We start from the raw sequence: 24,805 nt of genomic DNA on the forward strand, positions 1-24,805 counted from the left end.
TCCGTCTTTTTTATTGGACTTCAAATGCGCGATACTGGCTCCTACATACAGTGCATCCCAAAAGTTATGTCTAAATTCATTTAAAATTCAGGAGTGTGTTCGAAAAAAAAAAACGCTCGAACCCGTCGATTTTTATTTCAAGTTGCGCATTTTTGTACGTGAAGTTTGTATATACAGGGTTGCTCAAAAATAAATGACGACCATCAACTTAATTTTTTCAAATGAAAGCACCTTTTTTTATTTCATTTTTGAATTTCGCGTGGAATTCTACGTATGTTTCATGCATCATGTCCTATACCTAAAGTCAACAGTTATCGAAAAAAAGACGACCAAACATTATTACTGAAGTTCACCTTACGAGTCACCTTACAGAAACTGTATGACAGTTGTACGCCAAACAGATATTGTCAAGTGTGAAGTGTACGAGCAAAGTTGCGGTTTTCACAATGATAAAGTTAACGGAACGAGAAAAAATAGAAATTCTGTGCATGGTTGGATTTGGTGATAAAACACGTACTCAAAGAGAAGCTGCTCAATTATTCAATGAAATCCATCCTGATCGTCCTCCGATATGTCAAAAGGTGGTGACTAAAATAGAGGCTAAATTTAGAGAATTCGGTCATGTTAGAGATGTGCCGAAATCTGGTCGTCCTGCTCGAGATGAAAATGAACAACTTGACGTTTTGCTTTCTTTGGAAGAAAATTCATGCACTCCTCTGTCGCAGATTGGGGCAAATTTACACATGGCGAAATCTATAGTTCACCGAATATTTCAAAAGCACAAATATCACCCCTACAAAGTTATTCCTGTGTAAGAGTTATTTGATGACGATTTCGATACGCGAAATGAGTTTTGTGAACGCTTACAAAACATGTGCAATCTAAATAATAATTTAGTAAGAAATATATTTTTTTCCGATGAAGCCACGTTCTGTTTGAATGGTAGTATGAACAGCCAAAATTGTCCATATTGGGCAACAGAAAATCCGCATTGGATGATGGAGGTAAACACCCAGTACCCTCAAAAACTAAATGTGTGGTGTGGAATAGTGCGCGGAAGAGTAATAGGTCCCTTTTTCTTTGAACAAACTTTAACGGGACAAGTGTATCTCGATTTTCTCCAATTTGAATTAGTTCCAGCATTACTAGCTTTATTTCCAAATCCATTGGACCCAGACTATCCTAAGGAAGAACTAATTTTCCAGCAAGATGGCGCTCCACCGCACTATGCTGCCACTGTGCGTACATTTTTAAATGAAACCTTTCCCAATCGGTGGATAGGAAGGAGAGGACCCATCGAATGGCCTGCTAGGTCGCCTGACCTAACACCAATGGACTTTTTTTTGTGGGGATACTTCAAGTCGAAGGTGTTTGGCGTCATAACCCCGGAAATGATTGAAAATGTGCAACGAGACTTTATTGATCGCCTTGGATATTGTCAAGCTGTAAATGGCAACCATTTTGAACATTTAACTTAATTTTTGTAATTTTTTTATTTGTCATCGAAAAAAGACGATTCATGTAGAATCATACATGCATGAAACATACGTAGAATTCCATGCGAAATTCAAAGATGAAATAAAAAAGTGCTTTCATTTGAAAAAATGAAGTTGGTGGTCGTAATTTATTTTTGAGCAACCCTGTATATACAAACTTCACGTACAAAAATGCGCAACATGAAATAAAAATCGACGGGTCCGAGCGTTTTTTTTCGAACACACCCTTGAATTTTAAGTGAATTTAGACATAACTTTTGGGATGCACTGTATATCTGCTTGATTCTAGCTTGTGGCCTGGCAAACTTTGAAATTTAATCCTGTATTATGCTTCATAGTGAGAAAATATACTAGTTCCTACTCCCGACAGAGCAGATTGTTCTCTATGATTTTTCATGTGTTTGTTTAGTTTCATATAGTTTCGTTTTTATAGTTCATCAGCCTGTAAGAAGACTCACCATTATCCCTACTGCCTTGTGGTTGTGATTTAAAAGGTCTGTGGTAAATTTGGGCATGTAGGTTTTTAACTTTTATCCTGCCTGTGTCTTGGTGTTTGAAACCACCAGCTATGAGATTGTTTCACGGTTTAGCTTGTGACCTTAGCCTTAGAGGGTTCTGCCGCTATGCCACAGAATGGCTTGGAGACTATTAGTTTGGTATTATAGAATGTTTGGAAATTATTAGCGTTTTTTTAAAGCAATTTCAAATATGGCATCTTCACAGTGGAAATGGTTTTTGTACTGTTGGGTAAATTCTCATGCTCTATATCTTGTAATAACTTGGAAGGCATTAATAAACTCTCGGGAAAGTCAACCAAAAAGGCCTACCTTTGCAAATATCTATTTTGTTTTTTGTTTTCCTAAGTGTAACTAAATATTTAAAAAAAATATTTTTCTTGTTTTCTGCAAATATTTAGAACATCAATATTCCTTAAATCTGCAAAACCTACTGTATAAGTACCTATTTCTCAATAAATAAAACCTTTGATTACGCAAGTTTTGATGAGTCACGGACATCGTATTTAAAAAGAGAGGATCTTTGGAGCCGGTTCTCCCTTTTGAGTCCATTGTTTTGATTGTTCTTTTGTCTCATGTGTGAAGTGATGGACCCATGTTTCATCCATGGTTATGCCGTGGACGCAAAAATTCTGCTTTGTTGCTATAACTTATAGCTTATATTAAATTTCGTTAAACACTCAATTGAAACATCTTCACGACATTGTTTTTGCTCGAGTGTGAGCACACGCGGCACCCATCTTGCACACAGCTTTCTCATGTCAACATTTTCAGTAAATATGCAATGTACCGCACTTTTTGAAATGCCTTCTATGTCCGCTAGCTCGCGAACTTTCAGTCGGCGATCATCCAGTACCGCTTTGTGAATTTTCTTTAAAATTTCTGGAGTCGTCAGCTCATTTGGTCGACCACTGCGATGCTCGTCTTGGCAGCTCGTACGGCCTCGTTTAAACTCTGCTACCCAATATTTTACTGTTGTTAACGACGGAGCAGACTCACCCAGAGTATAATCCAGTTCAGCTTTTATATTGGTTGGGCTGAGGCCTTTCAAATAAAAGTATTGTATCACATAACGATGACCAATTTTCTCCATTTTCACAAATTCACTGAAAACGTTCACTATTGATGGCTGCCAAACAAATACTAAACAACGCGGCGTCTTCAAACTTGAAACATATGTTTTATAGATTGTATACTTTCTAATACACTGATATTTTTCAAACTACTACCGACATCTCTAGGTCTGGCCAGCTACTTCTGGGACGACCCTCGTAGAAGATAACCATCATTCAAAAGGCTATATAATGCGCTTCTTACATACTATTTATCTACGTGTACACAGTCACTCTTGCAAGTTTTATTATTTAATGCTTTTAAAAATATGATAAAATTGTTATGATGTTTCCACAATAGTATACATGTCTTATGAAAACCGAAACATGGGTAGCGTCCTCTCCAGTGGACCTTAAAATACTAAATTAGATAAAAAGTTTTATTGTATTTGATATTTTCTGATATTCATTTCATCAAATACTCAGCATTTTTTCTTTTTTTCTCTTTTAGATTTTCATCGACTCCGGTTTTCGACGTATTTGGTCCTATTTATTTTTGAATAGTTGAATGCGCTTGTTAGTTAATACCTTTTTTATTAAAAATTGCTAAGATGACGGTGACTATAAAGAGTAACTTTTTTATTTGTAATATGCTAAAAATTTTTCCGTCCTCTTGAATGGTAATGAATGAATGAAGCTCTGGCCAATGATTTTGTCACCTATAATATTGGTTGTTAATAGACTTTTGTATATAAACATATTTGCCAGGATATTTTGGAAGCGCTGTATAAAATAACCGAATATTTGTTAATAAACATAAAAGCAAAATAAGCCATCTTTTTTTTTTAATAAAAATTTTCATTTGTAACTTGGACCAAAAACAATTTCCATACAAAAAATGGAAAATGAAACCCCGCGCTACTATATTACTGACTGACATAGGCCCAAATGAAATAAAATTAACAAAACAACCACTCCGGCCGATTTGGCAGCTTGGCTTCGGCCGAGAATTGCATACACGGGGCAAAGGTCGGCGCCTGGAGATTTTTGAGCATTCATTAGAAAATGTATCTGCCGTGTTCTTATATAATATAGTCGGCTCGTTTTACCCTAACACATAACGCATTATCTCGGGGTATAAGTGGACCAGTTAAACAATGAATTCCTTATCGCCGTATTATTCACTATGTATATTGAGGACCGGTTTGGACGACTGTTACCAGCCGTTTAAAAACATTTTTGGTTTTTAATGTAGTATTGGCTATTATTTTAAACGATACTAATATTTTTTTAAAGGAAATGCTTTTTTATACTTAAATAATTATGTAATAATTATATAATAAAAGATTATGTACCTGAAAGGTGATAATTTGCCTGATTAGGCAACTAAATACTTTGCTATTAATTTAATTTTTGAATTATGGATTCACAAGACGACAAACATATTGCTAAATATCGGTGTCTATCTTCGGGTGAACGTCGTTTAGTTTTAAAAGTACAAAATTATTTTAAACAAGAAAAAAATAGATGACATGTAATGCATGCTAGATCTCAAGAAGCACTTTACATAAGATTTGCAACATTGCCGAAGAAGCACTGGACAAACCAAATAAAATAATCCGTCGGCATCCAAAAAATCTGGACCTACCCCCAAACAATTAAGAGCGAAATTAGAACCATTATTTATAACATGTATAAAAGTAAACGACACGTGACGATGGCTGCTGTACTACAAATAATAAAGGACAAAGAACTTTGCGACATTAGTTTAACTAGGTTGGCAAAAGTTCTAGACGAAACGTGGAAATTTTGCCAAGGGTGTAACGAAGTTACTAAATTTTCTGTAATTCTCTTATTTATCTATAGAATTACTCGGTTCTTTTTCCAACTGAAATTAATAATTTTCAAGATTCATATTGACCACTAAGATTTGCCCAGTAAAGTTAGGAAAGTTTCTATTTTGTTAATAACCGCGCGACCGCGTTAATTATTAATTTATCACCGCGTTAATACCTCAGTACCGTTCGTGTCCGTACCACCACTACTGTTACCGCGTTTACTAAGTACCGCGCATGTCCATGCTCTATATAACGTGACGCACTGACCGGCAGGCGGCAGTCCAGGCAGTTATTAGGCAGTTGCAGTTAGTTGCAGTTCGAGTTGGCAGTTTGGCAGTTGCAGTTAGTAGTTGCAGTTAGTAGCAATCAGAAACGGCAAACCAAAACCTACCAACCCAAGCGAAATACTAGAAACCAACCAGAAACGGCGGAAAACAGCAAAAACTCGCCCCCCATAGTCAGCGGGGGGCCAAACCACCGACGTCAAAGACGCCAGAGCACGTCAAATGAAAACCGAGAAGAACTAGAGCGGGGTAAGTCTCTAGCTGGCACTCCTTACCCCGTCCATAAACCCCTCCTTGAACGGAGATACCAAAAAACCCCTTCCCAGTCCTTAAATCCTGCCCCACAAATGGAAGGAAACAGCCCAGTTTTCAGTGCAGAGGTCTATAAAGACATCTGCACTTCACTGGAGTTCCAAATTAAAAACCTGCAATCGAGCATTGAGGAAAAAAATTTGAAGCATAAAACGCTCGAAAGTGAGAACGAGCGACTCAAAAACAAACTTATAAGTACTGAGGAAGAGATCGACATCCTCAAAGATCAAGTCCGCATCTTCAATGCTCAATTGCGGGAAACCAATGACAATATGGAAAAAATTTTAAAAATCAATGAACAACTGGAAAATGAAAATAAAAACATTGCCGAGCAGCTGGGAGCGCTGAGGGACCAGCTGAACGATAATGAAAAAAATAAAAACCAACGTAAAAGATCCAGAAAAGAGGCAAACATCTCCTCCCCACGAGAGGAGGAGATGTTGAAATCCGATTCTGAATCTAATACAGACACTGAAGAACCTGGTCCCTCAGCGCGCCCAGATGCTGCAATTAACAGCAATCTGGGTAAGCGGGACCCAAAACCTCATAAAAGCCCACTCTTTATGCCCCTCAGCGAGTTGTCTGTTGCGGGTAAAGGGGGGAGTGCAAAGCCTAGCAACCCAAGAATTCCAAAGGTTGTCATCAGAGACACCTCAAACTGGGCTAAAAAATACCAGACAATAATGGAAAAAAAAATAAATATTCTTAAAGTTCAAAAGGAGAGGCTGGGCTTGGCACTCTTCCCGAAAACAGCCCAGGATCACAGAAGTCTGACTGCCCTCCTCAGGGAAAGGGAGATGGAATTCCACTCCTTCTTCCTGGAGGAGGACAGAAAGTTGAACTTGATCCTAAGAGGTTTCGACAGAAACTTTAATCTGGAGGACATAGAGAGTGAGCTGAAACGGATGGGGTTCGAGCCTGAAGAAATGGGCTGGTTTAACACCGGCCCAGGTCGTAAAAGGCAGACGGACCTCATCCGCTTCCTGATCAAAAAAGAGCAGGAAGATATTTATAAAGTTGATAGTATAATGAACATCAGGGTCAAAGTGGAGCGCCTCAAAACGTTTCAAATCAATAATATAAGACAGGTGGGACAGTGCCATCGCTGTCAGGAGTTCGGACACGCCGCGAGCAATTGCAACGCGGGGCCGCGTTGTCATAAATGCGAAGGAAAGCATCACTACTCAAAATGTGAAAAAGAACGTACAACACCGGCCCGGTGTTGCAATTGCGGCGGCGACCATCCGGCCAGCTATTGGCGCTGTCCCAAAAACCCAAATTATATTAAAGTAAACAGAAAATACGCTGATGCGTTAAAAAGAGAGCCCACTTTGGCCCCGGTGTTCAGAGAGACTACAACGGTTAAAGGTCCCGTCCCAGAGGCTAAAATATTAAAAACACCTATTCAAAACAATTTATTAACTCTTTTATCCCTGCCGGAGGACGAAATAAACTCCAAAATTGATAAACTAATTTCTAAACTCAATAAATTAACATCTAACCCGGCTTTTAAATTACTTTTACAATAAAACATAACACCTTTTTTTTCTCTCTTTTTTTTTAAAAAAATAAACAAAATAAACACACCGGCCAAAAACCGACGAGCTGGGTGGGCGTGTCCTAGACCCGTGAAACCAACCAATCCCAGCCGCCCACCTAGCCTATAAATATAACCTACGTCCCACATCCCAGTCAGTTCAATCCCACGACCCGTGCCATCAAAAGCCAGAGCACCTCGATGCGACCCAGTAAACGAAAGATAGGCGCCTATAAACGATATAAAAATTCATCATGAAACCGGCAAGAGCTCAAACTGCTAGTCCGGACAATGAGTGGATAAGAACGAGAACGAGGCGGCAGTCCGTTGAGTCCGCTGAGTCCGAGAGTAGCAGTCCGACCGAGGTAAGCCCCACAGTACCGTACATCGCTCCGCCGCCGCCAGCTCCTTCACTCCGCCGCTGTTGTCAGCATGTAAGTATAATAGGTAAGAAGGTAGGCAAATTCCCTTTTCCTATTCCTAGTGTCTACAGGATACACAGGGTTGCGTGCCGGACCGTTACGGGGTAACACTGTGTATTCCTTAAAAAGTGCTAGGGGGCTACGTGTCGGACCGTTACGAGGTAGCACCCTGCATTGGATATTATCCCATTATTCCCAACCTGACAGCATTGCCATCTTCTACCTACATAATTAAGACCGCGTCTACCGACATTTTAAACAGAGTTGGCCAAGGTTACGAGCGACCGCATTTATTTTCCATACTAGACCGCTTAATTATCCTGTGGGTGACTTACCGCTTACCATTCCGATTAATACCGACCGTTACATGCTTTATTTTCCCTGGGCTGTATCTGATCCGTTTATTCACTGCCATAAATTACCGCATCGCTTTTACATTTTGCTTACCGACATGGGTTCTCTTCATTGCACTCCTCCTCTTCCCGCACCGTACCGTATTGAATTTGGCCATATGTAAGGCTTATTGAGAAGTGTTAGCAAAGAGATGATATGTTAGGTTTGGGGATGAATAAATGTGATTTTGTTATAATGTTGCCTATTGTTTTACTAACACAGAAGACCTGGATTACTTTCTCCACTGTCTAAAGGCTACCCGATAGGCCGTGGTCCCTCATCCACATTAAACTTGAGGGTGGCGCCCGAGATAATGGTTGGATAACCAACTACAAACTTTATAAATAACCCAGAAGATCGAGAGGGGATAGAAAAAATTAGTAAGCGCCAGTAAATACCATTACAAGGGGAACTCATCAAAATCATCATGGCAAGATGGTAGCACGCAATGCTATCCCAGCAGCAGTTCTAGTTGTGGAAAAAGGTACATTGTGCTACATGCAAGAAATCACGAGAGCTTTATCTCCGACGCTAGTTTGATTTTCTCTTCGACGAAAAAAACAGACGACTACCACGGAAATATGTTCAAGAATCTAATTATTCCAACACTGACATATCTTCAAAATCAGACAAAACTTAATTTAATGTATTTAATTTCAGACTTAACTTCCTTTAATGTTATAATTTTTTAATGTTATATATATTTTATATTTTTGCTTCTCTGTTTATATTTTTTAACGTTTTTTTTAAATATAATAGGTCTTTTTAGCCCATTTAGGTCCTTTTTTTATTATTTTAGTAGAAAATAAAATATTATTACTTACACCCATAGAAATTAATACTAATACCCATCAAATTAAAAAAAATCTTATAAAAATATAAATTAAAAAATTGTTTGAATGCCGCTAGTTTCTTAACCGGGAAACTTTTATTACTTATGTGTTAGGGTAAAGCGTGCCGACTATATGTGATATTACGTTGGACTTCAGAACGTTATTGAAAGTCCTGTGAGTTGGTTAGATTTATATTAAAATCCGAAATATCAAAATATCTCGATCAGATAAAATCAGTGTACCATAAATTCATAACCCTAATAAATTATTGTTTTAATAAGTGAAATTTTTTTATATACGAAGAAAATATTAAGGTTTACAATATGAAATCCTTGGAGACGCAGGATTTTTTAAATTTAATTTTAGTCTATGAAACAGTTCTCGTAAAGTGTTTTAAACATAAACCCGTTTATGTTTAGAACACTTTAACATTAATGCTAATCCTCGTATACTACGTCAGACAAATATTTACTATTTCCAGATCATATTCAAACTTTGCTTTATTTAGATCCCCCATTTTTAAGGCTTCGGGGATGTTCCCATATACATATCACGACTGGAAAGGAGGGGAAAGAGAGCTGTAGAATTGTAAACGCCAATATTTTTAATTTTAAAAATTTATTTTTATTCTAATTGACCCTACAAATAATAAGCCAAAATAAGAAAATTGTTCCCGTAATCAACTGGAGTCATGCAACAGTTGACGATTGATGACAAGAAGAGGGAGGAGGTCAAAAATGACCTAAAAATTGATGACGTAATATGGGAACATCGCGTTAGCTGCAATCTAATACTCATGCGGAACTTTTTTTTATCAAGTATTAATAGAAGCTTTTAACAGAATTTACCTTCTCTGTCAAATTTATTATTATGCACTTTCACTCTCCACTGTAAGTATACAATGGTTAGTTCGTTGTTAATAATAAAAAATAAATTAGGAAAAAAAATAAAATTATTAACGGCCGATAACAACAAAACTATTCAATAAAATCACAAACTGCTTCTTATTTACAGAAGTACTACACAATATGAAAAAAATTAATCGTTAAACATCAAAATTTACTTAAAACTTTTTAAGGTACAGACTTTTGGAAACTATAGGCATCAGCATTGCCCGATGTATTATACCACGTGGAGGTTACGCAATCACATTTTTTACATTATTTAGACCTTAAAAAGGCCGATTTTTTAAATTATTTCTATTGACACTCTGTATAGAACGTAAAAAGTATTACAGAGGTAAAGTGTTTTTAAAATCCGCAATATACGGTGTTTCATAATTAGTGGGACAAACTTGGAGAAGCTGTAGAGGGCCTCAAATACCGAATTAAAATTACCGAAAAATATTTTTTATTTGAAGAAAAAACATTTTTTAAATCCTCAAAGTTCACTAGATTCTAGCCCGCATGGACGCCACTGGTAAAATAGTAAATGAAATCATGTATTAAATGCCTAGAAACTACGAATTCTACTGCTAGTTTTCAGGAAAATATTTTCAGGGGTCAAACTTATCCTGAAAAATAAGATTTTTTCTTAATCTCATAATTATCTAATGATTTTCGGATAGGGGTTTATTGCGCAAACTTGCTTATTTTGAGGTTCTTTACAACTTCTCCAAGTTTGTCCCACTAATTATAAAACACCCTGTATAAAACTAAAACTACGAGTTTTTAAATATGCGACCTATAAAGAAATAAATTATTAGTTAATTGTTAATTATAAGAGCTAATTTAGAGTCATCATTAACTTTAATTCAGATCCCCAGGTATCGATTTCATTTCCAATTACGGTTTCTATTGAACTTTATATTGAACTATCCTTTCGAGCAAAATCCACAGTAAGTTTTCTGTTTCCGAAAGAAAAACGATTTATATGACAGTTAATAAGCCAAAAATGAAAAATCACGATGAAATCAGGTATAAAAATTACATTCTTGTTGCCCCTTATACATTACTTTACACACACGTATGTCCGCAAATGCTTCGTTTTCTGAGATACGGGGTGTTTTTCTTTGAAATGAAAAATACGCATCAAGATTTTTTTGCATAAAAACGGCGCCACATACGAAAAAAATATAAGAGAGGTTTTTTGTCACAAATTGAACGAGTAATTAATTATTTTTAATTTGAAATATGTCAGTAGCGTACCATTTTTTTCTTTAAAAAAATTTAGATCATTACCCGTGCACGCCAATGGCGAACATAAAGTTCTTAACTGCATGCCAAAAAAATGCGCGATAACTACCTCTTAAAACCCTCCAAATTTCATTTACATATCTCGACCGGTTTCAGAGCAATAAATAAATCGTCAATTTTTAAGAAAAACTTTAACACCCCGTATCTCGGAAAACAAAGCATTTGCGGACATACGTTTATATAGCAAACTCTCATTATTTTTCCATGCCGAATCACCTCCTGAAGACGCACTTGTTTACTAACACCCTGTATTTGTTTTTCGTCGTATCATGTTATACTAGAAAGATGATGGGTTGTTAAAATGACGCGATTTCGAAGTCTAACTTATATCTGGCGATTGAAAAAGATCCATATCTATAGAAAAATAAGAGATTAAGCCATTATTTTTGTTTCTAGTGGGCCTGGAAGCTTGTACGTGTCTTTTAATTAGCTTAGTTGAGGTGAAAGAACTTTCTTACTACGGGACGAACTATACAATCTATATCTATAGAAAGTTTATGTTATTGAATAAACTTCTTTATTTGGTGTTAAAACAAAAGACCATTAATATATGGGGTGTTCCATTAAGAAAAACAACTTTAATATATCCCCGACGTTTGCAATACTTTGTATATTACAATACTAATTTTAAAATGTAACTTTAATATCTAGTTCCCATTTTTTACTTATTCTTTTATATTATAATTTCATTATTATATCTAAAATGCCGAGTTGTATGCCGGGAACAAACCTATATATAAAACGTGCTGTTAACAAGCAAAAAAATGAAACAACCTCAGTCAATCGTGTAGACCAAAATAAATAAATTTGAATTCCTGAAGGCCAACCTGTTAGCAATCACGCCTGAAACCGATGCACCGGCTCTTCCAAAAATATTTATACGTCAAACGGTGCTGCAGATTCGTTTTCAACAAATCATTTTTTAGATAGGGAATCCTACTTGACGTAGTCTTACTCTGGAAACGGATAAATATTTTGCGAAAATGTGGGTTTACATTTTGATAAACTCATATCGTATAGAGGATTCTCATAACACGATAAAAGCCTCGAGTTGGCATACATAACAAACCAATATATGGCAGGATATAAATTAAAATGCAACGATAATATTAATTCATGTTACCCATAGGGAGTCTAGCATACTATATGCCAATGAGTGGTATATTTTATAAAAAGTAATTAAAGGCATCTGCAAACAAAGGATGCATAAATCTTCGGCGGCGAATTAACCATTAATAACATCGAACATAAAAATATTATCACAATATAATAAAATAGTCGATTAATATTTATTAATACTTTGGAAAATTTCCACTTACCTCTACTCCGGTGACTCCTAGAGCATCCCTTATGTTTGGGGTAAGTCGAAAAGGCACCTTTTCTGGCACCCTCAGGGTTTTGCCCTTTTCAAAGCACACGTTATAATCGATGTGAACAACATCACCTGTCATAAGGTCTATAAGAACGTTGTCCAAGTGCCTGTCGCCTAATCCTATGATGTATCCTTAAATAAAAATATAATGCTTCGAACTTGACGATATAAAAACTGCAAAATGATAGTCTTGTCTTAATGAACCCAGAGAGCTAATCTATTATTTATACATCTAATTGCTAAAAGTGACGAATTCAAACAATTTGTGACTAGTTTTAGAAATATATATTAAGCCACAAAAGACCACGCACCGATGTTATGGAAAATGGATCTCGGTCAAACAACTGAATGTTTAATATGTTAAAAAATGAACACAGAACCCAAAAATGGACGGGTTAAGAGAAACACTAGAAACTAGCATCAAGCAAGGTAGAAATTAATTAAAAAAAGAGAAAAAACTTATAATATTAACGCTCAATAAAAAGAAAACTATTCAATAAAATGATAAACTGTTAAACATTAAAATTTAATTAAAACTTTTTGAGGTACACACTTTTGGAAACACTATTGTAGGCATCAGCATTGCTCAATGTATTATACTACTCAAAAGGACCAAATTTAATGAAACTCTATATAGAAGTAAGAAGTAGTACAGAGGTAATAGTTTTTTTTTAATTCGCAATTTAAACTACTTAAATATGCGACCTATAAAGAAATAAAATTATTAGTTAGTTATTAATTATAAGAGCTAATTTGGACTAATTTTTGACTTATTCAGATCCACAGATATCAAGTTTTCATTTGCAAATACGGTTTTTGTTGAACTTCTATCCTATAAAAACTATTTATATGAACAGTTAACCAGCTAAAAATCACAAATGACGATAAAACCAGGTTTAAAAATTACATTTTGTTGCCCTTATATACCGAGTGACACAGAAAAAAAGGAACACTTAATAACTTTTTTACTTTTTAAGGTAAACAAAAGAAATTTGATATATCGATAGAATAGTTATAAGAGCATCTTTTGACATATTCTATTGTTTTCCATCATTTCCGGTTTAACAGGAACTAGTGTTGTGAGCAATGGAACGTTCCCGTTTATTCTCGAAGAACGTTCGCGAACGTTCACGACTTTTTTCGTGACGTTTATTCTCAAGAGCACGAATGAGCATGAATCCGAACGTTCCCCAAAAATGTGAACGTTCCCATAGCGTTAAAGAGTCAAAGTATAAGCTCAAATACCGGCCTGCCAAACACCTCTACCAATTTAATGGAACCGAAATCAAAAAAAAATAAAACTCACTACCAAATCTGGGGCTGAAATTAATACCATTGAAGATGATTCTTCTGAGTCTGACGAGTCTGAATTTGATTAGGAAATTCTGAGTGATTTAAAATCAAGCGAGCGCGAAAAGGGAGAGGATAGTTCGGAGGAGAGTTCCTAAATAGGTTGTTTGAAAGTTTAACTTAATAAATAGAACATAAATAAACACAAACATTTTTAATTTCAGATATTTTCCTTTACATGTTTCCTTTGCAATTTTTATTTATGCTCGTATGTGCTGAAAATTCTCGTTCGTGCTCGTTCATGCTCGAGGAACGTTCTCGAAAAATAAATTCTCGAGCATTTTACAACACTAACAGGAAGGGACACTAACTTTCTTATTTTAAATGGGACACTTAGTATATTATTACGTATTTTGATAGAAAATAATATTCTAAAAACAATGATACTCTATTTGCTACTTTTTGTTTTATACTCATAGAAAAAGTTTTTTTTTTAAATTTAAAATGCGTTAAAAGTTTTAATCAAGTAATCGCGGGAAAATAGTTTTCATTGCATTTTCTGACTTAAATCTTTTACACGCCTATTTAAAATGTCCAAACTAATAATTTTGGCATTTACTTTATTTTTTATATAGGAGCGTTAGCGACTATATACAGGGTGTCCGGAAAAAGGAGGCCAATCCGCCGGCCACATATAGGGTAGACCAAAATAATGCGACTTTCGTTATGCCATTTTTTAATTGGGCGCTCGGTATTCAATATACAGGGCGTCAAAATGAGAAATATAAAATCGTTTTTTTTTTTAATAAGTTGAGTGTTTCATAAGATATTAAATTAAAATTTGGTGTGAGGGGGTTTTTTGAAACGAGAAATTGAAATCCGTTCACGGATTTGCTATACCTAGCAGAGGGCGCCATCTGCGGTATATTGCATGTGTTAAAAAAGCCAAAACTTTTTTATACCCCTGTATAATAAAGTTCTAGTAAAAAATTAGAATTATCCAATCTTTTCTTGTAAAAAAAGTAAAAGTCTTAGTAAATGTCGGCCTGAGAATCCGTTTATTAGATATCTTAATTTTAAAATCTAGATAAATTTTAACAAGTTAACAAAATAAACGTAAATTATTTTTTCTAAATTAATGCTAAATTACTTATTATAATAAAAATCAAAAAAATATTCACCCTAAATTATTTGTTCAACGTGACCTCCATTTGTTTGTATACACATAGGAGCCCTCTTTATTAATAAAAATCTAAGGCTTTAAAAATATTTGGTTTCAACCTGAAATACTCTCCAGCTGCAATGATTCTTTCTCTTAAATGATCCTCGTTTAAAATCGGAACCATATACACAAAGTCATTCATACATCCACAGGCTGAAAAATCCAAAGGTGTACGGTCGGGCGAACGAGGTGGCCACGAAACAGGAGCATCTCGACCCCTACCAATTCAGCGATTAGAAAATTCTTGATGTAAATAGTTCCTAACATTGAGAGCAAAATGAGCCGGAGCACCATTGAGTGGAAACCAAGATTTTGTCTTAAATTTAGAGGCAAATCATCAAGCAAATCGGGCAGTATTTCTTGTAGAAACAACAGAAATTAATCACCAGTCAAATTACCTGGTAAAATGACAGGTCCTAAAAGAAAGTTATCCACAACACCTGCCCACTTGATGTGTCTCAACTATGGCCGTAGGATTCTCTTCAGCCAATATGTGTGCGTTATGGATATTTGTCATGCCGTTTCTCGCGAACGTGGCCTCATCAGTAAACAGAATCGCCCTTATAAAATCCACATTTCTATTCATTTCACATAACCATCTACAAAAAGCAAGTCTTGCCTCGTAATCGTCGGGTAAAAGACCCTGTACTTTTTGAAGATGAATTGGGTAAAGTGGTTGACTCCATAAAATATGATGTGTCTCGGTTTTCCCAATATTTCACACCCGTTCAGCCAAAACCCTAGTACTAATGTTTGGTGATTCTTCGACAATTCTTAAAATCTCTTTCTCTTGCCCTGATTGCATCGCACGAGATCCGCCGCAATTACCCTTCCGTCTTTCGCTGAAACTTCCAGCCTCCCTTAGACAGTTAATCAAATTTAAAAAATATTTTCTTTTGGGATGAAATCGGTTTGGGAATGTCTGGGTATAGCGTCTAGCGGCTAAACTAGCATTGGAGTCACATTTTCCTAGTTAAGAATTGATAGGTATTTACCGTTTACAATAATATTTAAAACTTGCCAAACATCAAAAACATATCCGCCATTTCGGAAAAGGGTACATTTCTTGGTCTATGAGCCATTATGGTTTTATAAGTTGTAAGAAAACACACCAAATACAAATATGTTAATTAAAAAACGTAGATTTATTTTAGGAGTAATTGAGAAGCTTGTAAAAAGCGTCAGAAGCGTTTAAATTTGTTACTTTGACCGTACGTAAAAAGTTACTGGATCCGGGAGGTCAGCTAATTTGTTTAGAAAGAAGTATCCACATTTTAAAATTAAGATATCTAATAAACGGATTTTCAGGCCGACATTTACTAAGAATACTTTTTTTACAAGAAAAGATTGGATAATTATAATTTTTACTAGAACTTTGTTATACAGAGGTACAAAAAAGTTTTGGTATTTTTAAAACATGCAATATACCGCAGGTGGCGCCCTCTGCAAGGTATAGCAAATCCGTGAACGGATTTCAATTTCTCGTTCTAAAAAACCACCTCATACCAAATTTTAATTTAATATCTTATGAAACACTCGACTTATTTGAAAAAAAGGATTCTATATTTATCATTTTGACGCCCTGTATATTAAATACCGAGCGCCCATTTAAAAAATGACATAACGAAACTCGCAATATTTTGGTCCACCCTATATGTGGCCGGCGGATTGGCCTCCTTTTTCCGGACCCTGTATAAGGGCGCCACGTCCGACACTAATTTTCGTGTTTTTTGGGAAATAAAAATTAATATCTTTCGCTGTATGGGTAGCGAAACGATGAAATTTGGCGTATCATCTCTCAATACATTGAGAATAATTGGTCCGGAAACCTTTTTTTTTCCGGTACTCACAAAGGGAGCGGTAGTGAGTTCGTAAAAAATGGGTAAAATTCCTTTCGTCCGCCATAACTCAAATTTAAAGCGTTTAAACGACTTAAAATTTTTAGGACATAACGCTCAATGGGTGCTTAAGAGCATTATACTTTTAGGGCCAGATCCGATTCCGGTGAGTATTTATGAGCAATCAAAATTGAGTAAAAAAAAGTAGTCCAGAGGCTAAAAGATCATTTTTATAAAAAAAGTTTTTCGGTGAAAAGACTTAGTTTTATAGGAGAAATGACATCTTTAGACCTTTTTTCGGAAAAAAAATTTTTAGCGAGTTCTGGCATTTTCAGTTTTTTGGATTTTTTTTGGATTTTTTTTTGGGAAAAAAGTTTTTATGAAAAAATAGCTTCATCTTTTGTCTCCCTGAGTATATGCATGTCAACAAACCTACGGCTCGATGACGTTTCCCGCGTGGTTGACAATTAATGGCGGAAATTTCTTTGTTTACTTTTTCATTTTGAAAATTAGAGGCTTAAAATGGGTGGAAATGATCTGGAATTGCTAGTGAATAATTTAAAGCATTGAATTTTATGCCCATATGCAATGGGGAAATTGTGGCAAAGTTTTGACGTCTTACAAAAAAGTCATTTTTTGCCAAACAATAGAAGGCCAAACCGGGTGGATCAAATAAAAAGTCGCGGGTTTTATTCATTTAAAAATAATGTGATTTATACACCGTGGATCGTATTGATACATTTAAATTAAAATATCGATTTTGGTTTTAAGGGAGTTTTAGGATGATGGAAAAATTATAAAAATTATGTGAAAATATATAATTATGAATTTGGGATTGGCTTAGCATACAATTTATTTTTTTTTTAAATATTGAGTTTTAAGGTCGTGACTATCAAAACTTTCTACCTATTTGTCCTATTCGACTGAAATTTGGTATTTGGGGTTTATTTAGGATGCAATTAATACATTTTGACAGATATTTGACATTTGAAGTCCAGGTCACATGACACCGTAACTCTTTTGCTATTGATCTAATTGGGTTAAATTTTTTGGTATTTGGGGTTGATTTAGGATGCAATTTATAAATTTTGATAGATATTTGACATTCGAGGTCCAGGTCGCGTGACACCGTAACTCTTTTGCTATTGATAGTATTGGGTTCAAATTTGGTATTTGAGGTCCAGGTCACGCAACACTGTAACTCTTTTGCTATTGATCCAATTGGGTTGAAATTTGGTATTTGGAGTTTATTTAGGATGCAAGTAATACATTCTGACAGATATTTGACATTTAACACATTATATTGACATACAACGCGACTATATAAATACATTATGGTTCTTTGAAGCATTATACCCCAACAACTGGTCCTCTCTATCCTTGGAATATATACGTTGGCCCTCCCCGACTGACCAGACTTAAAGTAGGATAAGGTGGGGCAAGTTGACGAGCTTAAGGTAAAAAATAAAATAAAAAATAAAGTATATATAATTTAAAGGTTTTCAAAAGTATAATAGAATCATAGAACATTAACTTCATTTTTCATAAAATAATTATAAGATAAAAAACAAATCATTACTAAAAAAATTAAAATTTTTCAAACTTGTTGCAATTTTGTCATCTTGCACCAATGGTGGGGTAAGGCCCCATGCCACCAATTTTCGCATACATCGCACTTTATCCAATCTTCAACTGGAGGCTCAGTGTATGGTTCCTCACAGCTGGGACAAAAAATATCAGATTTTTTTTTGGGCCTCTTTAATAGGTTTTTTTCCAGTCTTTTTGAAAACATTTCTTTTTGCTTTTTCTCCACACTTTATTTTCTTAGCCTGAACTTCATCATTTTTTTCTCGTTCTTTCTCTTTAAGGGCTTCTTTATTGGGAGTAGAAGTCATTATCGACGCCTTTTGCTTCTTTCTTTTCGTTTTCAGGACCGGTCGATTTATTTTAGGCAAAGGCCTAATCTCAACAAAATTAATTTGCTGATTGGGTTTCAAATTTTGAAGACCCGATGGAGCTGCGACAGCTAAATCTTCCTGCACCACGTGCTCTCTTTTATTCTCTTCATCATCATTTTGAAGTCCAACAACGCTAGAAATTTTTTGCAATTCGGATAAACTAGCTGATTCTGAAGATATTTCAGCTTTATTCTTTAGTTTGTTTTTATGTTAATGAGTGGTTCATCATCACTAGACACTCCTTCTGCGGTGACATGTCTGCGCTCACTAACTGAAGCTGGTGCGAAGTCGGCGTCACTAAAAACGTCCGGATCAAAGGGTTCGATTCCACATTTAGCGAAGCTTTTAACTGCAGTTCCTAAATTTGCTGCTTTTAAATAGGCTTTTCCAAACAGCTGTCCTACGTCTTTGTCTGTAATAGTTTTACCGGGATTATCCACCAAAAAATTGTCGCAGGCCTGGCTATAGAATGTTTTCAGAGGACCAAAAAAGCCCACATCCAATGGCTGCAATCGGTTGTGTGAGGAGGCAAACCAACCATAATCACTCCAAACTCTCTGCACAAATTAATTGCTTCTAAAGATGTATGGGATGAATGATTATCAACAATTAATAAAACGGGCACTTTGTTAGAAGAAGAGGTGTATTTAATAAAATGATGAAGGTATTGAACAAAAGCATCTGTATTCATCCATCCGCTCTGTTGACCTATACCTCCGGAATTAGGAGCACATCCATGTAACAGTTCAGAACGCATTCTCACTCTGGCAAAAACAAAAAAGGGTGGAACGTACGATCCTTGTGCTTTCATGGCACAAACAACAGTCGTGTTCCGGCTACGCTCACCACTAGCCACTTTTGACAGTCTCTTGCATCCAGTTGGAGATAAAATTGTTGGCTGCTTAGTTGGAACGGTGGACAAACCTGATTCGTCTGCATTACATATTCGATCAGGTGTAAAATTGTGTTTTATTTTAAGTTCCCGAATCAGATAAAAAAATCTCATCACTTCAACTCGATTAAATCCTATTAGACATCCGATGGACGTAGACTCAGGGATCCTTACGCTGATTTTGCGCCTAATCATGAAAGAAATTAACCAGTCTTTACCAGTCAGCTTTAGAGTTTTGTTGAACTGATGGTGGGAAATATTGTTTCTTTCAGATTACTCGTAGGCAAGTTTTCGGCATTGCAAAGAGGTAATACCAAATTTTTTTTTTTTTTTTTAAGAATTCCTTACAATGTTCCAAACTGGTCCCCATGGAGCAAAAGTATAGGAGCGAAGCGACTATACTTGTTTTAAATAGCACATTATTTGGAACAACCACGTTTGAAATGCGATTTCTTTGTCCTAATAATTTGATATGATTATTTTTTAAATCGGTTGATAAATAAGCTCATAAGAAGAAAAAACTAATTCACAAAAATGAACGAACAGGAAGCATTGTAATGACACGTCTGTCTATTTTTTTTTCAACTGACTAACATCATATTTTGTCAAGCGTCATATTACTATTTGAGAATAAAAGAACAAATTTTTCAATGCAATATTTTTTCGATATCTTAATACTACATATTATATTTAACATTTACCTAACATAACATACGTACACACAAACGGTAAACAAACCGAAAAAATATGAGGTTAATAAATTATTTTTATCTAAAACTTTTTATATGTATTGTTCAAAACGACCTTCTTGTCTAATGAAAGTATGTATGCGCGAGAATATAGCGTATGACATATAAACTCTTCTTCATTGGTAAACATTTCAAATATTAGCAAATTTATTTAAATAACAAATAATAATTTCGCGTCAAAACGCAGCCTATTCAAGAAATCAAATTCTTCTATGCTGTTTTTATTAATTGAATGGGTTTATTTATGTGACTTAGTTTTTTTTCTTCTTATGGGCTTATTTATCAACCGATTTAAAAAATAATCATATCAAATTATTGGGAAAACAAAACCGCATTTCGAAAGTGGTTGTTCCCAATAATGTGCTATTTAAAAAAAATAAGTAAATGCCAAAATTAGTGGTTTAGACATTTGAAAAGCATAAAACAAAAGGTAGAAAATACAGAATCATTGTTTTCAGAATATTATTTTTTATCGAAATACGTACTAATACACCAAGTCTCCCATTTAAAATAAGAAAGTTAGTGTCACTTCTGTCAAACCGGAAGTGATGGAAAACAATAGAATATTTCAAGAGATGCTCTTATAACTATTCTATCGATACAGCAAATTTCATTTGTTAATTTTGAAAAATAAAAAAGTTATTAAGTGTTCTCTTTTTTCTGTTTTCTGTGAAAGATGATGGGTTGCTAACTTAACGCGATTTCGCTGACTAACTTATGCCTAGCGATTCACATTATAACTTATTTTTTTATAGATAAGATCCATCTTTGTAGAAAAATAAACAATTAAAGCAATTTTTTACTTTTAGTGGGTCTAGTAGCTTGTACGTGTCTTTTAATTATTTACTTACTAACACATAAATAATCATTCGAACTCACTGCGCTTTGAGTTGTGTGGGTAAGAGAGATTGGAGTTTAATTATTTATTTATTATGAAGGAAATAATCAACTTAAATCCTGGGTTGTACGTGTTCCGAAAGTCAAGTGGGCTAACATGTTTATAATTTTTTAAGCTTTAGGTGGATGATAGGTTTAGTGAACTTGTGAGGAACTAATTTTGGGAAAAAATAAGTGACTAAACTTATATATATGTATACCATACGTATATATATATAGGCTGTTTCAAAAGTCATGGTCCAAACTGAAAGGGGGGGTAGGGAAGGCTATTTGGAATCACAATAACCCCCTATGTTGTTATCCGATTTTTGATGGTTTACAAGTTATAGCTGTTTTTCACTTTTTTGCTATAATTTACTTCTGGCTTAAAAAATTATTTTTTTTTTAATGTCTGGGGATTTATTTTTTAAATATATTTTTTTTAGTATTTTGATTAAAAAATTTCAAGTCTTTTTAATAAAAGTATATCATAAAAAAAAATTGTATTATCGCTGCAGAAAATCATGTTTAATTTTTTTGTGGTTTCTTTAAAAACAAGTTTTACCATTTTAATGAAGCACCACAGTACAGAAAGGCGCTGCAAGAATTTAAACCAATGTTTTAAAAATTCTTACAACTTATAGCCTTTCAATAGAAACGTTTAACTTAAAGGTCTTTATCTGTTTAATATAAGTTAAGTAAATTTTTAGAAAAATGGAACGTAAAAGAAATAAAAGCTAAAATAAAACTTCGAATATTTCATTGGCATTTATTTAAAAAAGATGTTCAAAATGGCCGCCGCCGGCTCTTATACACAAACGACATCGTTTTATAAAATGTCTTTTTAAGTTTCTAAATGCTGGAGCATTGTTTCGTAAACTTGTTGCTGCATCTCGCAGTTTTTGACGAAGCTGATTTTCAGTATTATTTTCCGTTTGGTATACAAGTTCTTTAAAGTATCCCCATAAAAAATAGTCAAGAGGATTAAGGTCAGGTGAGCGCGGCGGCCACGATACCACTCCTCCTCTGCCTATCCAACGATCTGGGTAAGCACCATTTAGATAGTCTTTGACTATTCGTGTACTATGCGCTGGCGCTCCGTCGTGTTGCAGCCACATTCTTGCCCATAATTCCAGAGGCACATCTTCCAAAAGATCATAAAGTTGATGTTCTAAAAAATCTAGGTAGCTCTCTCCATTTAATCTGACTGGTAACTCGAAAGGGCCAATCAGCCTACCACCGAGAATTTCTGCCCACAAATTTACACGAAATTGGTACTGGAAGCGATCTTGCCTTATTATTCTCGGATTTTCTAGAGCCCAATAGTGAAGATTGTGAATATCAAATATACCAAGTATTTGAAATGAAGACTCATCGGACCACAAAATGCAGTCAAAAAAGTCCGGATCTTGCAGATAGCATCGAAGCATTTCTCTGCAAACTGCTACTCTAGGCGCGTAGTCACGGGGTAAGAGGGCTTGAACACGTTGCACGTGGTATGGATGCTGGTTGTTCCTCCGCAACATGCGATGTATCGTAGCTATAGCTAATCCAGTAGCTCTAGAAATTCTACGAATACTTGTAGAAGGGTCCGCCTCTATCAAAGCAAGCACCTCTTCATCATCCAACCGCGGTCTGCCTATTTGTTGTACATCACCAGGTATTTCTCCCCGCAAATATGAGTTATGTACTCGTATGAACACTCTGTGATCGGGAAAGCGTTCACGATCCGGATAACTATCACGATATTCTCTTGCAGCAAGGCGAGCGTTCCCACCGCACAATTCATAAATGTAATGATTTCAGCATATTTCCGTGGGGTATACCGATCCGGCATCTCGATGCAGACTAATTATTACTTTAATGGTATAATAGGTCAGAAAACAGAAAAAAAATCGATGAACACGTTAGCTAAAGACAAACAGAAAACAATACAGAAAATACCAACAATAGTCGGTTTGGCTATTTAAAATGGTCCATGTGAGAATACCATTTTTGTTTGTGGCTCTTGATAGCATTCTGAATTCCAATTTAAAGGTCAAGCGCACTTAAATAGTACCAAATTTGTGGTATGTAAGCAAAAAATGTGGTATGATTTTATTTCTTTTACGTTTCATTTTTTTTTAAATTTTCTTAACATACATTGATCAAATAATAAACACTATAAGGTAAATGTTTTTATTGAAAGACTAGAAATAGTAGGAAGTTTTTAAACATTGGTTTAAATTCCTGCAGGTCTTTGTGTACTGTGAACTTAATTAAATTGTTAAAATTCATTTTTGAAGAATCCAAAAACAAATTAAACAAGATTTTCTGCAGCGAAACAAAAAAAAATTTACCCTACACTTTTATTAAAAAGACTCGACATTTGTTGGAATAAAAACAAAAAAATATGTTTAAAAAATAAAGCCCCAGACATAGAAAAAAATAATTTTTTAAGCCAGAAGTAAATTATAGAAAAAAACTGAAAAACAGCTATAACTTCTAAACCACCAAAAATCGGATAACAACATAGGGGGTTATTGTGATTCCAAATAGCCTCCCCTACCCCCCCTTTCAGTTTGGACCATGACTTTTGAAACACCCTGTATATAACCTAAAATTACTTCACCCTCTGCCCTCCAGGGTCATCCCCTTAAAAATTTTAAATGGCAAGGGGTATCGAGTAATAGCTTGTTTAAAAGGTCTTTCGAAGTCTTTTGTATATATATTATATTTTGCCTCAATTTACAGTCGTTTCGGGTTTGTTTGCCTCCGTCGTCTGGGCTCCGCAATGTGACTAGTCACAGAGTTAATAGATCATACTGACTCGCGTTTTCTATAATATCTCAAATACCTTTCCATATATCTCAGTGAAATTTTAGAAATTCTTATTTGTTTCCGATCTGTTAGTATAGAACCAATGTAGCAAGGTATTCGCCGTTAAGTCATATGCTTTCTCTATATAATTTCAAATTTTTCAGTGTAGATTTATTTTGTCGCTCTCTTTATACTCGTATGTTTAAGAAAAGAATAAGATTTTAGTTCTAATGAACAACAACAGTAAATTAGAAACTTATGGCTTTATTGTATTTTAGTTAAGTATACCTGAAAAACTTTGTAATTTGTAGATGTTTCTTTGGATTTCGGCGTAATAACATCCTATTGGTTTTAATAAATAAATTTAAAAAAAACTCAGAAAGCCAGTATGTTTGATTAAAATCCATTTTTCATGAAATTGGCGCACCACTCTTTATGATTAAATAATTTTAGGAAGGAAATAGAACGATGTAAGGAATGATATAAGTACTGTTCATATTATTTATTTTAGGGTTTTTCAAAAGATATGACATGTTAAAGTTAGGTTTCTCATCCACATTAGTGAAGGAATAATAAGATCGTTAATCAGCCTTATTTGCCTTAGTTTTTATTTTTGCCAATATAATCAGTTTGAACAAAGGTGCGATTCTCACTGAGTTTTTAAGCTTTTATTCCTTTTTAGTAACCTATTACCCAACCCGAAGTTCATAACATTTAAATAAAACCGAATCTAACCTTTCCCCAACATGTTGTTTATGTTATCTGTTCAAAATTGTTTAAACAACAAAAAATCGAAATTTGATAAATATTTAAAAAAAGAAAATTATTTGATTTAAAATAGGCTTAAAAAAAGATGGCAACATCCTAATCCTAAGAAGAAGCCCAATGGCATCAGATCAGGAGATCCTGTTGGCTATTAGATCAATCATCCC

At 34.9% G+C, this 24,805-nt stretch overlaps 1 protein-coding gene across 1 annotated transcript in view; it reads right to left on the reverse strand.

The window, feature by feature from the left end:
- LOC126739397 (serine/threonine-protein kinase SMG1) overlaps nucleotides 1-24,805 on the reverse strand; it is a 157,256-nt gene that overhangs the window by 84,069 nt on the left and 48,382 nt on the right. Inside the window, exon 10 of the mRNA XM_050445069.1 lies at nucleotides 12,197-12,381. Coding sequence (XP_050301026.1) covers nucleotides 12,197-12,381 — 185 coding nt within the window. The remainder of the gene's footprint in view (nucleotides 1-12,196; nucleotides 12,382-24,805) is intronic.

The sequence above is a fragment of the Anthonomus grandis genome, chromosome 1 (genome assembly GCF_022605725.1).
Source record: "Anthonomus grandis grandis chromosome 1, icAntGran1.3, whole genome shotgun sequence".
In the NCBI taxonomy this organism is placed as follows: domain Eukaryota; kingdom Metazoa; phylum Arthropoda; class Insecta; order Coleoptera; family Curculionidae; genus Anthonomus; species Anthonomus grandis.